At 44.1% G+C, this 18,282-nt stretch overlaps 1 protein-coding gene across 1 annotated transcript in view; it reads right to left on the bottom strand.

Annotated features, from left to right (window-relative positions):
- Positions 1 to 477: 477 nt before the first annotated feature.
- The window catches only part of dcc (DCC netrin 1 receptor), a 224,859-nt gene continuing 207,054 nt past the window's right edge, over positions 478 to 18,282 (bottom strand). Inside the window, exon 29 of the mRNA XM_028602136.1 lies at positions 478 to 2,754. Within this exon, the coding sequence (XP_028457937.1) occupies positions 2,665 to 2,754 (90 nt within the window). The 3' untranslated portion in view covers positions 478 to 2,664. The remainder of the gene's footprint in view (positions 2,755 to 18,282) is intronic.

Consider the following 18,282-nt stretch of genomic DNA (forward strand, 5'->3'; position numbering starts at 1 on the left):
GGGACCCCCCCGCCCCCCCGGCACACAGCCATAACAGCCCAGCAAGCGTGAGCTTGAATCATAATATTTGAAGCGGCGTTATAATGAATTCCCGGCCTCATTCCTCCGTGCCTTAGCTTGCACATACAAACCACCTCTGAATATCAATTCACCTTCTCTGCCTCCACTCTCTGTCTCCCTCAGGCTTTTTCCTTTCATCACAGAAAGATAAAGGTCTGAAAATTACAATATGGTGACTGGGTTGACACATTCAAATATGGAGCATACTGATGGCCTGCCCCCCCTCAGTTGATTAGTGAATCATTTGTCATTTTAAGCTCCTGCCTTTCTACGCACTCGCAAAAAAACATCCCAACCCATTCATTCTCACACGAATTGTCCAAAATCAGATTTTTCTCTCCCGCTGTCAATACAAATCTAGTTGTTTTAAGGAACTGAAAGGCGGAGGCTCTCTGCTCCGCTGTCCCGATTGAACTCATGTTACAGACAACATCCTGAATCCATAACACTAAGCTTCGTTCCCTCATTGCAAATGTTTTCCTCATTCCACTTTTGAAAGTGAGTCAAACTAAAAATGGTACAAAACATTCCCTCCGTAATAGTTAACACTTGTTTTGAAACTATTAAAAGGCTGTATTTTATCAATTGTCATGGTGGCTCGTGCCCTTAAAAGTAGCTCTCTGTTGAAATGTGTTTAATAAAACCTGATTTGAAAAAAACACAGTACTGACAGGACAGCAAATGTAAAAATATACTTTGTGGAATATGCATTATTTGTGTGTATGTTTTTGTTAATTTTTTTTCTTCTCGTTATTTTTGTATAAAAACGGAACACCCTGAAGTTAACTCAAAGTGAAGCTGGCGGTTTTGCAATTGTCCCATGTGGGCGATCAAGGTCGACAGAGGTACAAGTGTGTTTATCTCATGAAAAATAAATATGGATTCATCAAAAGCACACACTGACGTTCAGTCAAACACAAGCTGAAACTGCACAAAGTAAAAAAAATAAACACGGGTGGAGATCACTGTCATTATCATTTGCTGCCCACAACCATCTCTAATAATAATAACAATAATAATACTAATAATAATAACAATAATTCCCAAAATAACTTGATTCCTTATCCTGTTGCTGTAACACCTCCTTCACAATTTTTTTTCATCACAGTTACGACAAATTTCAAACTATTTGTTTTCTCAAGAAAACAACATGATATTTTAGTTATCTTATAATTGAGATCGTGATTCAGAGATAACAGTTAATTCAATGTGTCCCAAAAGTCAACAACGTAGTCTTCATTTTGCAGACTGTGATCAGTCTTCAATACTCCAACCAGCAGGGGGCGACGCGATGCACTGAATGTGATGTACGTACAGTGCAACGTGACAAATTGTGAACGAGGGGTTAAGACCGAATTTGAATGAACACGTTTCTCAAAAGAACATATCACCGTATACCATATCAAGTCAATCTTCATTTGTCCAGGATGGGATGGGTCCTACCGATCCAAATCCAGATTTCTTATAACATGTGTTCCACACGGATCATCTTACTGCTTTTCATTGACTTCCAGTCCATGGTTGAGACTGAGACAGACTTGAACAAGGAGCAAAAACAAAGGTTACAATAAGTTTTCCAAGATGAGAATTTGGCAACAACACAAGTCTTTGTAGGTAAATATTGGAGTATGTCTGGGTTAAGGAGAGTAAAGTCTTGATCAAGAGCAGCAACAGACTGTGGGAGTCTATACAGTCCTGTGAGAGTAGTCAGCTGGATCCGATCCAGGCGATTCAGACCGGTCTAGTAGGTTCTCACACTTGTTTAGAACCGGCCAAAATCAGTCTTAATCCCTTTTGTTTTTTTGAAACCTCAGAATCCAGAGGGGAAATTGTTGCATGGGTTCTGAGTGAAAATTGAAAGCTGTTTTGTTCGGAAAAGTACGCATGAAATGCCAGAGAGGATCACCTTGTGTCACCAAAACAGGCGACCTCCGATCCAGGTTAGAAAAAAAATGTTTTGTTGAAACTTTGGTGGTTGAGGATGTGTTTTCTGTTTCTTACTGTAGGTTATGTTGGCATTTCAAACCATATACACATCCTTGTAACTGCACAAAGCTGGAATACCCAAACAAAAACCAAAAGACAAAAGGAATACTTCCAACAGCGATCATGAAAAATAAATGAGCTACAGTCACAGTAACTGAGTTGTGGCTAACTCAGTAAGGACGCTAATAAATACCACAAAGAAGAGAAACAGGAGGGATCTTATAACTTTGTCTTCTTTTTTGTGATTATCCCATCATCCTGTGTCATTAAGCTGAGGCGCTAGGCGTTGGGTTTTTCTAGTTTTGTGTTTGAGGTTGAAGAGTCTAGAGGGGTTTCAGTTTGAACTCCTAAAGAAGCCCCTCCACCCTTGTCGTGTTCTTAAGAGTTTGATTCCCTTCTATCCTATCCCTGTCCCAAATAGTAGACACTACCTGAGACCAGTAGAAACCAAACAAACTCAACCCAGCACAGATGTAGTTCTGATTCCAAAGAGGCGTCTTCAAACTCAGATTGACCTGTTGCCGCCCTTAGAATATGGACAGCAGGTGACATCAAGGCTTGAAGAAGGTTTCCAGACTGGACCAAGGCTGAGGGCTGGGCTGGGCTCGGTGTCAGGGGTTAGAAGGCGGAGCCAGTAATGGCGTTGAGCTGCTTCATCAGGCCTTCTAGACTGGCCATCTGCTCTGAAAGGTCGTCTTGCTCATAAACCTGAAAAACAAGAAAAAACAAAAAAATAGAGCAGGTTACACAACTGTGAGCTTCATAAAAACCTGCCTGAAGATCGCTTTGGTTACTCTATAGATCAAGAACTTAGCAGTTGGTTGACAGCTTCTGTGACAAAGCTGATATTACCTCTTGCTTCACAATAACAGCCTTCCCGCCATTTGCCAGGGGACAACGTTAAGCTTAACTAAGCAAAACCCTTAATTCCAGCTCTGACAGCATGCCAAAGCAGAGGATCAGAAAACACTGAGGCTGCTGTCTGTTAGGTTAAGGTCAGAATCAAACCATAGGGGTGAAACTCAACTCCTACAGCAACTACTGACTAAACTACTGAACTAACCACTTAGTGCTAAACACAATAAGCATTTGAAAAATGTCTCCTTTTTGGTAATTTGCAGGTCAAAATGCTTAATTTAGATGTTTAGGTAACATTGTTTTTTAGGTAACAGCACTTCTTCTACTGCTGTCCAATGTGACTACCAGCTAGGCTGACAATGCTGCATGCAGACATGCAGAAGAGATGCTCCACTGTACTTTAGGGTTGAGTTACCCAACAATGACTTGGACGCACACTTCTCATCCATCACAGATGATCAAAGGTACTAAAAAGAAGAAGGTCTGCAGCTACGATGGTCGCCAAAGCAAAAACATGGGTGTCGGAGGAGTTTGGAGAGGCTATGGAGAAGGATCTCTGTGCCTCAAGGAAGTTCTGGCAAAGCAGGGCTTCACTCATGTTGAGGAGTGGGGGAGAACTGCAGACCTAGACTGGGGATATTGTTGAGCAGTGAAAAGAGCACTTTGAGAAACTCCTGAACCGGACCAACATGTTCTCCGTTGGGGAGGCAAGAGGGGAAGCTTTACCCATATTCCTGGAAGAGGTCGCTGAGGTAGTCAAAAAGCTCTTCAGTGGCAAGGTCCCAGGTGTGGATAAGATTTATCCTGAGATGCTGTAGGCTCTAGACATTATTTGGCGGTGTTGGCTTACACGCCTTTTCAGTGTCGCTTGGAGGCCGGGGAAATTGCCTGTGCAGTGGTAGACTGGGGTTGTGGTTCCCATTAAAAAGAAAAAAGGCCGGAGGGTGTTTTCCAAATATTGGGACATCATACTGCTCAGCCTCCACGGGAAAGTTTAGCCCAGGGTGCAGGAAAGGAGGCTCTGACCAATTGTTTGAACCTCAGATCCAGGATGAGGCGGTTACCAAAAGAATGAGATCACAGATACAAGTGGCCAAAATGAGTTTCCTCTGTGGGGTGGCTGGGCTCACCCTTGGAAATAGGGTGAGGAGCTCCGACATCAGGAGGGAGCTCGGAGTAGAGCCGCTGCTCCTTCAAGTCAAAATGGGCCAGCTGAGGTAGTTCAGGGATCTGAACAGGATGCCTCCTGGACGTCTCCCTTTAGAGGTTTTCCTTTTTGTGTGCCGTTGTTACGGCCCTCATCGTAACAGTTCGAGATAACTTTATTTTTGTACGAAGCAGTAGGGGTCAGTTTGACTATGTTTTCTCAGGTTTTTCTTTAGTTTAGGGAGTAAGGTTTAGAAATTTTATTTTTGTTTGGATTCATTTGATTAAGGTTTAGACAGAGCTTTGGTCGGGAGAATTAGGGTTTTCTGTTTATTATTTTGGCATTGATTCACCCTGAAGGTAAGCTTCCGTTAGAGTTATTAAGATGAAATTGTGAAATAACCTTTGTTGTATCGTTAAAGCAATACATTGTTTTGTTATTATTTCAATTTCCACTCTTCCATTTCCTTTATGTTGTGCTCCGACACTCCTAAACCGGGGCGGGGCGTAACAGCCATATTAAGTGTTAGCCATTTGTTAATGTGTTTCTTCTGCATTTACGGACTCCTTCATTTAAAATACAGATCTCTGCAGATACCAATACATAACAATAACCTTTATCTCTGCTATTATTTATGTCAGAGTTATTGTTACCTGGCAGAGCAGTGCAGACTTTTCAATCTCTGAATAAAATAAAAGGTGACTTTATGCTGACAGTGATGGATTATCTATCAGCAGCAAGTTTCAGGTCTGTGCAAGTTGAACTGAACTGAAATCTATAGCGGCCTGAAGGGAGGAAATCAGAATAAGAAGTTGGAAAATGAGCAGAAATGCAAAGTTTTCAAGATTTATAGTTAAGGGCTTAATCAAGTATGAAGCCAGTGATAATATCCATGTTCACAAACTGTTTCACATCAGGTTAGATAACAGTTTGCCTCTGAGTCAATCACTGCCCATTCAACATGTTGAATTGGCGTCGGAGCTGTTGGTAGGCATCAACCTGATTGGTAGCCTGACAAGCCAGACCCACATCAAGATGTTGGGTCTGGGAACTCACCATTGATGGAGCTCAATCCGAGGGGCGGGATAAACGGTTGTCTTTCAAATTCCCTCTGCACGTAATAGGATAGCGCTACAACCAACCAGAGCAATGAAGAAGGTAGCAAAGCTAGTTGATAGATTACACTTTTGGTATCTGGTCGGCAAAACTCCGAACACATCTTCCTTTTTTAACAATGTGCTGTTCTTTGTTCTTTTCTCAAAGAAAAGCTTAACTTCAAGTCTTCCAGAAGACCGCTGTTCCCAGCAGCAGCAGCCATAAGCCCCGCCCACCGACTCTATACACAATGTGATTGGCAGTTTTTCCAGCTCGCAAGTCAACGGAGAGTGCCTAGACCCCCCTGGCTGCAAATTACATTTGCTGCCACTTGGGTGCGTCTAGATTTCTAGGCTACCTGATTGGCTGTTCCTTCTCCGTGAACCATCACCTTATCGTGGTGGAGAGGTTTGTGTGTCTCTGTGAACCTGAGGGCTGTGTTGTCTGGAGCTTTGTGCTCCTGGTAGGGTCTCCCAAGGCAAAGTGGTCTCAGGTGAGGGGCCAGACAAAGAATGGTTCAAAAACCCCAATGAAGAAGCAAGGTAGAGATGGAGTGACCCTGCCCGGAGGAAGGCCGGGGCCCCCGTCTGGAGCCAGGCCCAGACGGCGGGCTCGTCGGCGAGCGCCTGGTGGCCGGGTTTGCCACGGAGCCCGGCCGGGCACAGCCCGAACAAGCTACGTGGCTCCCATCTCTCCAGCCCATGGGCCCACCACCTGTGGGAGGAACCGTTGGGGTCGGGTGCGATGCCACATGGGTGGCAGTGAAGGTCAGGGGCCTCGACGGACCAGACCCGGGCGGCAGACGCTGGCTCTGGGGACGTGGAACGTCACCTCTCTGTGGGGGAAGGAGCCGGAACTGGTGCGGGAGGTGGAGCGCTACCGGTTAGATCTGGTGGGGCTTACCTCTGCGCACAGTCTCGGTTCTGGAACCATACTCCTGGATAGGGGTTGGACTCTTTTCTTCTCCGGAGTTGCCCAGGGTGTGAGGCGCCGGGCGGGTGTGGGGATACTCACAAGCCCCGGCTGAGCGCCGCTGTGTTGGAGTTTACCCGGTGGACGAGAGGGTCGCCTCCCTCGCCTGCGGGTTGTGGGGGGAAAACTCTGACTGTTGTTTGTGCATATGCACCAAACAGGAGTTCGGAGTATTCGGCCTTCTTGGAGACCTTGACTGGAGTCCTGCATGGGGCTCCAGTGGGGGACTCCATTGTTCTGCTGGGGACTTCAACGCACACGTGGGCAATGATGGAGACACCTGGAGAGGTGTGATTGGGAGGAACGGCCTCCTGATCTAAACCAGAGTGGTTGTTTGTTGTTGGACTTCTGTGCTAGTCATGGATTGTCTATAACGAACACCATGTTCGAACATAGGGATGCTCATAAGTGTACCTGGTACCAGAGCACCCTAGGCCAAGGTCAATGATCGATTTCATAATCGTTTCATCTGATCTGAGGCCGTATGTTTTGGACACTCGGGTGAAGAGAGGGGCAGAGCTGTCAACCGATCACCATCTGGTGGTGAGTTGGGTCAGGGGGTGGGGGAAGACTCTGGACAGACCTGGTAAGCCCAAACGTGTAGTGCGGGTAAATTGGGAACGTCTGGAGGAGGCCCCTGTCCGACAGACTTTCAACTCACACCTCCGGGCGGAGCTTTTCGTGCATCCCTGTGGAGGCTGGGGCATTGAACCCGAGTGGACAATGTTCAAAGTTTCCATTGCTGAAGCTGCGGCGAGGAGCTGTGGTCTTAGGATCTTAGGTGCCTCAAGGGGCGGTAACCCACGAACACCGTGGTGGACACCAGTGGTCAGGGAAGCCGTCCGACTGAAGAAGGAGTCCTTCCGGGATATGTTATCTCGGAGGACTCCGGAGGCAGTTGCAGGGTACCGAAGGGCTGCAGGGCTGCAGCCTCTGCCGTGAAAGAGGCAAAGCAGCGGGTGTGGGAGAAGTTTGGAGAAGACATGGAGAAGGACTTTCGGTCGGCACCAAAGTGTTTCTGGAAAACTGTTCGCCACCTCAGGAGGGGGAAGCGGGGAACCATCCAAGCTGTGTACAGTAAGGATGGGACACTGTTGACCTCCACTGAGGAGGTAATAGGGCGGTGGAAGGAGCACTTTGAGGAACTCCTGAATCCGACTAATACCCTCTATGTTAGAGGCAGAGCTGGAGGATAACGGGGATTGTCGTCCGATTTCCCAGGCGGAAGTCACTGATGTAGTCAAACAACTACACAGTGGCAAAGCCCCGGGGATTGATGAGATCCGTCCAGAAATGCTCAAGGCTCTGGGTGTGGAGGGGCTGTCCTGGTTGACACGCCTCTTCAACATTGCGTGGAAGTCTGGGACGGTGCCAAAGGAGTGGCAGACTGGGGTGGTGGTTCCTCTTTTTTAAAAGGGGGACCAGAGGGTGTGTGCCAATTATAGGGGTATCACACTTCTCAGCCTCCCTGGTAAAGTCTACTCCAAGGTGCTGGAAAGGAGGGTTCGGCCGATAGTCGAACCTCGGGTTGAGGAGGAACAATGCGGATTCCGTCCTGGTCGTGGAACAACGGACCAGCTCTTCACTCGCAAGGATCCTGGAGGGAGCCTGGGAGTACGCCCAACCGGGTCTACATGTGTTTTGTGGATTTGGAGAAGGCGTATGACCCGGTCCCCGGGAGATACTGTGGGAGGTGCTGCGGGAGTATGGGGTGAGGGGGTCTCTACTCAGGGCCATCCAATCTCTGTATGACCAAAGTGAGAGCTGTGTCCGGGTTCTCGGTAGTAAGTCGGACTCATTTCAGGTGAGGGTTGGCCTCCGCCAGGGCTGCGCTTTGTCACCAATCCTGTTTGTAATATTTATGGACAGGATATCGAGGCGTAGTCGGGGTGGGGAGGGGTTGCAGTTTGGTGGGCTGGGGATCTCATCGCTGCTCTTTGCAGATGATGTGGTCCTGATGGCATCATCGGCCTGCGACCTTCAGCACTCACTGGATCGGTTCGCAACCCGAGTGTGAAGCGGTTGGGATGATGATCAGCACCTCTAAATCGGAGGCCATGGTTCTCAGCAGGAAACCAATGGAATGCCTTCTCCAGGTAGGGAATGAGTCCTTACCCCAAGTGAAGGAGTTCAAGTACCTTGGGGTTTTGTTCGCGAGTGAGGGACAATGGAGCGGGAGATTGGTCGGAGAATCGGGCGCAGCGGGTGCGGTATTGCATTCAATCTATCGCACCGTTGCCAGGACGAAAAGAGAGCTGAGCCAGAAGGCAAAGCTCTCGATCTACCGGTCAGTTTTCGTTCCTACCCTCACCTATGGTCATGAAGGCTGGGTCATGACCGAAAGAACGAGATCCAGGGTACAAGCGGCCGAAATGGGTTTCCTCAGGAGGGTGGCTGGCGTCTCCCTTAGAGATAGGGTGAGAAGCTCAGTCATCCGTGAGGAGCTCGGAGAGAGCCGCTGCTCCTTTAAGTCGAAAGGAGCCAGTTGAGGTTCGGGCATCTGGTAAGGATGCCCCTGGGCGCCTCCCTAGGGAGGTGTTCCAGGCACGCCCAGCTGGGAGGAGGCCTCGGGAAGACCCAGGACTAGGTGGAGGGATTATATCTCCAACCTGGCCTGGGAACGCCGATCCCCAGTCGGAGCTGGTTAATGTTGCTCGGGAAAGGGAAGTTTGGGGTCCCCTGCTGGAGCTGCTCCCCCCGCGACCCGACACCGGATAAGCGGACGAAGATGGATGGATGGATGGATGGATTGGCTGTTCAGCTTACAGATGTTATAGGTTCCATTTGACGCCCTTGCTGCCTTACTGCGGTGACGGAAGGTGGGGAATTAAGTGTGGGCTGACAGGACTTTAGGATTTAGGAATAATACACCCTCCGACCACAAAGTGCGTTGCTATGGCAGAGTGGCGCTGTCTGTATTTCCGCTGGTTGACAGAAAGTGAAGCAACTGCAAAACCATTTATTCTGCTGCCGAACCAGATGAACGGTAAAGCCATCTACACATGATCAGAGGTAGACCCAGGTACAGCGCAGAGCCTCAGCAATTACCTAGGCAGTGGGCGCACTACTCTCAATTGTTTGCTATACAGAAATAACAGACGAATACAACCTCTGCATGTTCTTTTTGTGTCTATACCACTGCACTCTGCACACATGATGTGATTCGTTGCACTTAAAATTTCTGAGGGAGCAGGGTCGTGGTGCAGCTGCTGTAGTTTTAAGTTTTTAAGCTTTTCATTGAGTGTGTTTAAATTGGCTATTCAGTTTGTTAAACCTGTTTCCTGTAACAAACGAGAAACAGAGAGTGCAATTACTGACATTGCCAGGCGGGTGGCACTGCAGTGGCAAGCCTGTGGCAGGTGTCAGGACAGTGGCAAGCGAGCTGCACTCATTTATCACCTGTCTAGAAGCTGCCAATCTGAGCGGCACCACAGTTGCAAACGGTCGGCAGTTCAGAGACGGTGTCTCTCCTACAGGAGAGAAGTGTGCATGGTTTGTTGTCACAACAGGTCACTGCTGTTAGTCAGTTTGAAAAATTATGTTGAGCTTTACTTTTTTATTTTTTATTTATTTTATTAGGCTTTTTCCGCATATGTTACATCAACCCGTTCTCACTCCCAACTCGTAAAATACTGATGCTTGGGCAGTTCCTCTCAGCGTCAGATATGATGCAAAAAGCATCCTTCAGCATGTGTATGGGACGCACCAGGCAGAGCAGCAGCACTGTGGTGCTTTAATATGACGTAGTATTAATAGCGACAACAGTAGTGAGTAGTAGGTAATATCGAATTGCCGCGTAAGGAGGTAGGTTGGGGTGGTGGATGGGTCAAACAACACAGGACTTTCACCCAGGTGACCAGGGTTTGTGTTGCGTTCTTGTTCCGTGTGTCACTGAACGATCATTTTATAACCCCACCCACCATCTTTTGTTAAACCCAACTGTCCCGTTCTTCTTTTCCTAAATGTAACTGTCCCGTTCTTGTTCTTGTACCTTTTATAAGCCCACCCACCATCTTTTCCTAAACCATCAGAAAAGCTTCCAATACCGCCTAAAATGTTGGTATCGGTAAGTACTGGAGTTTATGCAACGATTCCATACCACGTAATTTAGAAAATCTACTTGAATGTAGTTATTTATGTTCTTTTTCCGTTATGACTGACTGTCAAACAGGATAATAAAATAAAGTTATATGGCATTCATTGTTTGTGTTTGTTTGTGTTTCACAAAAAGTTTAACCCAAGGCCAGGCTATACAACAAAGATAGCAATCCTATCACATCCATACAGGGATAGTAGTATACAGCTGTTTAAACATAATAAATTATATGTATATTTTAACACACTTGTATCGGATCGGTACTGAGTATCAGCCGATACAGTTCAGGTATCGGAAATGGGACGGAAAAAATGGTATCGGACCATCTCTAACATATACTGACAGAAGTTCCCAGATCTGGTCGTCTCTCTAGTTATACATTTTTGTCATTTTGACCACAGCTCTGGCATGGAAGAATGGTGGGTAAAATGATAAAGCTTGCTAACAAGCCAGCCGCCTGCTCGGTCCCTCGGTATCCAACAGCATGGAGACTCCTTTACAGAGAAAATGGATGACTGCCGGGATGACAGCATATGCCGGGAGATAGCTAGCTAGATTGTCCATCTCCCATCAACCGCTATAGTGAAGCAGAGGGACCATAGCAACGGTTTGTATATCCGGTTTACCTTTTTGAATGACAAATACATTACCACAGCCTGCTTGTTTGGAGAGTTGTTTCCTCTCACACAGGCACAGAACGTATGTACCAGTTGGCCCTGGACCGTAGTCTTTGCAGTGTAAGTGCAACTATTTTGCCAAGACATACGGGACTAGAGGCATTGTGAGGCAACATCACAGTGGGCCTTTGTCGCCACTAGTTCTTTGCTGTTTGCCTAGTGTGTCTGCACCTTTAGAGTTGTTGCAGTCAATGGTCTGCATGCATCTCAAAGGACAAGACACACTGACAGGAACGGCTTCACGTTAATCCTGCAGAGAATCTGTGATGATTGTGTAATGGCACGTTCGCTCCGGCTTTACAAACTGTCACTTCCGAGTGGGCTGGCTTAAGTGCCTCTATCTCTGTGTTTGTGTGTGTGACAGTCAAGTGCACATCTCTTACACACTCTCTGTGTGTTTTATTGAGCGTGGCCTTCATGCAGAGTTTGTCTTTGCAGTTGGAAAAAAATATATTCAATATTCTCCTCAGCACGCCATGGAAAACCAATGAAGGCTCAGCAGAAATATTTCTCACAGTTAAATTGAAAGGTTTGTGTCAATGCCCCAAACCTTCTCCTTGTATTTCTACTGTATTAGCACTGTATAGAGTCAATGAACTCATCCTGCCTTCATATCATTGCAGAACTCCAGTGAAAAGTCACTTATTTATTTATTTTCATCATTGATTATTCAATTGATATATAATTTCAATAATAAAAAATTCCTTGTTGTCCAACCACAACTACAAGTTAAAATGATCAGTACTTTCACATACAACCGAGATAAGCAGAAAATCCTATCATGTGAACAAGGAAATATATATATATATCCAAATCATTGCTGATCATTTGACTAATTGATTGATTGACTAATCTTTTTACACCTAATGTTTAATTTTTGTATTTTAAAGAGTAGAAGTTATTATTAGTGCTGAAATGCGGGAGTTGATTAATATTAGTCGATCCACAATGTATTTATAGCCAACAATTTTGATAATTGAACAATTGTTAGTCATTTAATCAAATATTCTCTAGTTCCAGTTTATCTATTGTAACAATGTGCTGCTTTTTTTCTTCTTTTATATCATTGTAAATGGAATATCTTTGGGTTTCTGATTGTTGGACAAAACAGGACATTTCAAGACCACACCATGGATTCTGGCAAATTGTGTCAGACGTTTTTCTGACTAAAAGAAAATCAGTTAATTGTGAATATAATCAAAAGATTAAATAATTAAAATAAAACTTAGTTGCAGCCCTAGTTGAAAGATTGCTGTTTTGTACAGGAAAATGGAAATGTACCCATTTAGAATCAACTATTGTAATTAATAAAAACAAATTGAAAGTGTGTCCCATGACTGATGTATTTTATTAAATTATACTTCGTGAAATTATTAATAAATGTATATTGGAGAAGCTGTGTTAATTTATTTTGATAAACTTGTACTTTACTGTATGTGTGTTTTCAAGATCATAAAATGTATAATCTGTGCGGCCTGTGAAGGGTAGATCTGCCAAAAGCCAACGATGAAAACAATTGTCTATTTTGAAATGAAGCATCTGTACTGTATGTCTCCCTCCAGAGGCCTGAACCTGCTGACCTAGATTTTAAAATACAGATACCAGTCTGGTCCAGTTAAAGCTTTTAACCTGACCAGAGAGAGGCATGTTGGATCCGCTTTCGACCGATTTCTCCCTCAGGACAACTTAGCCTCCAGTCATTTATAGATTTTTATATCGCCCCCATTTAAAACATCAGTGCGTCCCAATCAGGACACAGTAACAGTTAAGAAATATCCTGAATCTACCAGCAGCAGCCAGTTTACCAGTTAACAAAGACAGTAAGGTGATAATTTCACAGTCAAAACATATTTAATTGATAATCCATTAAAAGCTTGCTAAATATATCACACATTAATGCTTTATAGGCATATGTTTTGCAAATCAGAAAGACCAAATTGGTGCCAAAATATTGTACTGACTTATTTTTTTGTACAGTGTCACTGGAACAACACTTTATTACACCAACAGTTCTCCCAAATGACACTGAATATGGCACACGTAAACTGAATGTGCTCCAGATGTCAGATTTGGTAAGTGGAACATTTTACTCGTACTGGCTTATCAATATATTGATCAATTTTCCAAATTCTACTATACTCTTTTGTCTATTTTCTAACGTACTATTTCATCCTCTATCAACTTTGGCAATGCCAATGTAATTTAATCGTACAGCAGTACAGTCTTTCTGGTGGCTGGTGTATCTTTCTTTAAATACAATTCACAATCTTGCTTATTACAGATTTTTGTTCTAATTAACACGTGTAGTGTATAAAGTCTTTTCCTCGTCCTTTTCTGTGTATTCGGTTTGAAACTCCAGTGGGGCTTTTCAGTGATATGAATCTCAGACTGTGGAGATTCACATCATAGGAAGAGAAAGGACTTAACAGAACCTGTATGGTTGTCCTTTATCCGTGTAATAAACACAGAGTGTGACCTTCCTCTTTCACTCTGAATGAGGCCATAAAATCTCATCTAGAAGCCCCACACTGCCAGGTATTTTCCATCTTCCGAGAACACAAAGGTTTCTGTAAAAATCATAGGAAAACCCTGTGACCTCCTGATCTCATTTGTTGACCCGTAATAGCGGAGTTTAACCGAGTCTGAAAACTCTTCATCAATGGGATAAAACCCCCGTCGATGCAGTGTGTTTCCGTCTGATATCCTGTTATCTCTGTCGGCCTGCCGACCTGGATTCATGCTCCTCTATAATCCATCAGAGAGTCATACCAATGCACATGAACTCACTCACTTTCATACTGACAGATACATCTAAAGAACAGTTCACAGGTTTTCTGACCACATATTCCAAATGCTTTCTTAACCCTCCTGTTGTTCTCGTGTGAAATTTGACCCATTTTCTTAAAGTTTCTACATCAGAAATTTGGGTTTCTATCAACCAAAATGTCCAAAAAAACGACGTGGATGGTTCCAGCCAACACTTTTCACTACTTTCTTTGAATTTGGGTGTTTAATTAAAATTGATAAAAGAACGTTGAAAAAAGTGACCAAAAAGAATGCGGGTGGGTGGGGGATTTGGGGGGAATTGACATGCTGTTTCAACTATGCTTCGCTCGCCATTGCCTTTATGATGTATGTCATTTATTTTGAAATTTAAATAAAAATAGTTGGAAAAAATGTTTAACTTTGGGGAAAAAAACAACAAAAACGTCAAAAAAGCGCAGAAGAAAAGTGACAAAAACATCGGGAAAAGGGAAAAAAAAGATTCTGGAAAAAAGTGACAAAAAAGTTGTCTTGGAAATTTGGAAATTTGGACCGAGAAAAACAAAGAGTTGCATAGTGGGCAGGAGGACAACACAAGGGTTAAACTGAACCACCGCTGAAACGCCAACATTACAACTACTACGTAGCTGGTGCAACCCAGAGCAGAAGTTTCCAGAGTTCAGGAATAAGAAGCAGAAACTGAAAACTGAAGTCCGGTGATATTGCATATTTTTCTTACTGGCATCAAATCCCATGAAACACGTTCAGTAATACTCTATATCTTTCTATATCTTTTTATATTATTAACAAATTCTGCATTTAAACTCAAACCAACAGGGAAGTGAATACATTTTATTAGTGTGTATCAAATCCTGATGAATCTTCTTCCTCTGTGCCATAGAACTCCAATGATTTCCAAAAGCTATTACAAACATGAGCCCCATTGAGTACATTTACATGCACACCAATATCCTACTATTATTCAGAATATGACGATATTCTGAAGTTGATACAGCTCATGTTAACAGCATTTTCCATTTGGATATTCCAGAAAAAGGCATTTTTTTTCCGAATTCAGCATTTTCCGATTAAGATGTGGGATTTTCCAGTATTATTCAGGTTTTTCAGGCATTCTTTGGACATGTATACAGCGCACTCGGAATATGCGTCTCATTCAGAGTTTTTACCACAGTTTAGTTTGTGGTTACAGTCAGCTCTGTGTGTTGCCAACTAGCCAACAAGGCTGCAGTATGCCCAAAAGAAAGGGAGAAACACAGCCATTTTTAAACATTATCAAAGACTTGGATATCAACAGGTTTTTGAACATGCGCAAACATCGAAACACCAACCTTTTGAAGGCGGTGTGCGAAAGAATGAAACAGGGAAACGGTGTAACACTAGTGGAATATTCAAACAAATTTAAACGTAGTGACTGTTGCACTGACTGACAGATTCCTTCAACACACACACACACACACACACACACACACACACACACACACACACACACACACACACACACACACACACACTAGTTTATTTTGACTCAATCCCAAACACACCGTCCTGCTGCCACAAATACTAAAATAGTTCCAAACAAATGCGCTATATACTCCCATTTAAGTTACATATATTTTATCCATATCACTCTTTAAATAAGTCACTGATGTTACAACATAATAAAAGCACCGTTGCGTTGTACTTACATTTTTCACTCCGATTGTTTGTCAGTCTATTAAGTAGCTGTGTGTGTGTGTGTGTGTGTGTGTGTGTGTGTGTGTGTGTGTGATAGGCCAGGGGGCTGATGGGAAAAGACTAGATCAATTACAGAGATAGAACAGCAGATGAAGAGAAGGACCTGTTGACCTTTAACACCTCCCCTCCCTCTCCCTCTCCCTCTCCTCCATCTTTCCATCTCGTTTGTTCCACTGCTTCTCAGTTTTATCGCTCCTCCCCCTGATTTTCTTCGTCTCACTGCTTCTCATCTTCTCTCTCTCTCCCATCCCCCTTTCTTTCCTCTCCTCTCCCCTCCCATCTATACTTCTCTTCTTTTCTCTTCCTCCTCCTCCTTGTCTCTCTTTCCAGAAGCATCCCTCTCATCCAGTCGTCAGGGCTGCCCTCTCCTCCTGCCCTCCTCCCCTTTTTCTTCTCCCATCTCTTTCCCTCCATCTTTTTTCCTCCGGAATCATCCCTCCCTCTCTGTTGCTACAACAACACCTCGCTCCTCTACTCTCTTTCTTTGTTCTTTATGTACACCTCTCCCGTCCTCTCGTTTATCTCATTTCCTTAGGGCTGGGTACCAAATTCCATACTTTTTTAGGCACCGACCGAATTGCCTTTAAAATATTGAGTATCGAAAAATGCCTTGTCATTCACTACCTAATTTCAATAGAAGATTAGAAGAGTAAATCTCATCAGCGTCAGTGAGCCAATCAGCATGCTTCTACCAAGATCTAAGAATGTCTGTGATTGGCTGTCTAACGTTACACATCGTAGAGACACGCAGGAAAAAACTCTACGCTACACAGAGACGGCTCACAAAGTAGGAGCTGAAACATAAATAGAAAGGTTTGTGCCGTAATGTGGTATTTTGAAATGTCTTTTTGTTTTATAAAATTGCTATCAAAAAAAGTGGAAAATGGTTTAGGAACCGGTATCAATGTCACGATATTGGTAGGGAACATCTTTGAACGATACCCAGCCCTACATTTCCTTTCCTCTCCTTGTTTTTTTCTTCAAATCTTTCCCTCCTTTCCTCTCCTCTGTCTCTTTCCTCTATCCCTTTCCTCCTCTGTCATCTCCTCTCTTCTCGTTGCCGTGGCTACGGCTCCTCCTGTCCTATTGTCATTGAGTCATGTATGAATATTTAACAAGTGCCAACGTCCGGCGTCCCTCCACATCATCATCTTCTGTCATTTATCTCTCTGCTTGTCATCCTCTGGCTCCCCTCCCTCCCTTCTTCCTCTCCTCCCTCCTCAGACTTATTTTCCAATTTTCCAGTCTGCACCTCTCCTTGCTCACCCTTTGGTGTTTTCATTTTTTTCCCTCACCCTCCTCTCCTCCTTCCTTTCCCTTTCTCCTGCCACCTATTTGTCTCTCCTCCTCCTTGTCCCCTATTGCCATTGCTCCTCCTCCTCTTCCTCTCCTTATCTCCTGTTCCTTCCCTTTTTTCCTGCTGATTTTCTTCTTAACCTTTCCTCTTTTTCCTATCCCCCTCTTCTACCTCCTTCCCCCTCCTCATCTTCCTCTTTTCTTCTATATCCCCTTCTCCCATTCCTTTCCCAACACCTCTTCTTCTTCCTGGTCTCTTTCTACCTTTCCCTCTCCTCCTTATCCTTCGTTGTTCTTTACGGCTCCTCTCCCCTCTTCAGATTCACATTCGGATAGTTTTATTGTCATTCAAGCATGTTAAAATCATAGATGGGTCAGTCCTAAACGGGATGGATAAGCACATGAGAAGCTGGGTCCAGACTAGCTTAATGATAGCCAGACAGATTCTTCTAAGGGGATGGAGGAATGAAGGGGTGCCGCCTCTAATCCAGGAGTGGGCTTGTGAGATGGCGTTTGAAATGTCATATAAACTGTTTTCCAGATTGGATGTCTATACTAGAAAGGGGTAAAGTAGCTGAGCTATCTGGAGGGCTCCTAAGAAGCATTGTGCTGGGGAGAGACGTGTATGATGGGCTTATGGTGTTGTCATTTATACACGTTTATGGTTTATTGTGTATTTTGTTATTATTTTGTTGAACGTCTTGAATATTGCAGTTACTGTGTAATCTTTCCTTGATTTTTGTCTGGGTGACAAAAGCATGTTAAAATCACGAAGGAACGAAATTTGTTACTTCCAACTCAGCAACGTACACAATAACTCACACTCCTCATCCCACCCCCCCCACCCCATTCCTCTCCTCAGTCTCAGTCGCTATGAACTCGGTTTTATTTGACAGCTGAAAGAGAAGGAAACAGGTGTAGTGTGAGCTGAGCAGGTCTGTGTGTGTGTCTGTGTGTGTATACCCTCCTCACTGTTACACCCTCCATCTGCTTTTCTCTCTATTTTCCCGTTTTAAGTCTTTACTGGATATTTTTTTAGACTTTACTAATTAGATGATTTATCAAGTTAAAAAAGGAATATAAGGCATCCTTTAGTCTAGTTGAACGGATGTACTTTGCTGGAATTAAGCCAGACATCAAGCGTTGTCCCTCCCCTCTCGCTATCTCCCCTTAGCGCTACACAGGAGGGTTGTGATTGGTTTAAAGAAATACAAACAAGCCAGTGCTTTTATATCCCCCTATCCCAGAATAGATAGGTGGTAGAGGCAGACCTTACTCCATCGCTGACACAGCGCTGTGGAGATAGGTCTGGCTAGGGCTGGGCAATATATCAATATTATATCGATTCATCAGGCTAGATATCGTCTTAATTTTTGGATTTTGTTTTATCGTGATATAACACAAGCGTTGTCTTTATCTGGTTTTAAAAGCTGCATTACAGTATAGTGGTGTGATTTTTTTTGAATTACCAGACTGTTTTATTATTATTGATGATATTATTGAAATATTTTCTGAAAGCTCCAATAGTCAACCCTACAATATCGGCGCAATATCGACATCGATGTATTTGTACAAAA

The sequence above is a fragment of the Perca flavescens genome, chromosome 16 (genome assembly GCF_004354835.1).
Source record: "Perca flavescens isolate YP-PL-M2 chromosome 16, PFLA_1.0, whole genome shotgun sequence".
Classification (NCBI taxonomy): domain Eukaryota; kingdom Metazoa; phylum Chordata; class Actinopteri; order Perciformes; family Percidae; genus Perca; species Perca flavescens.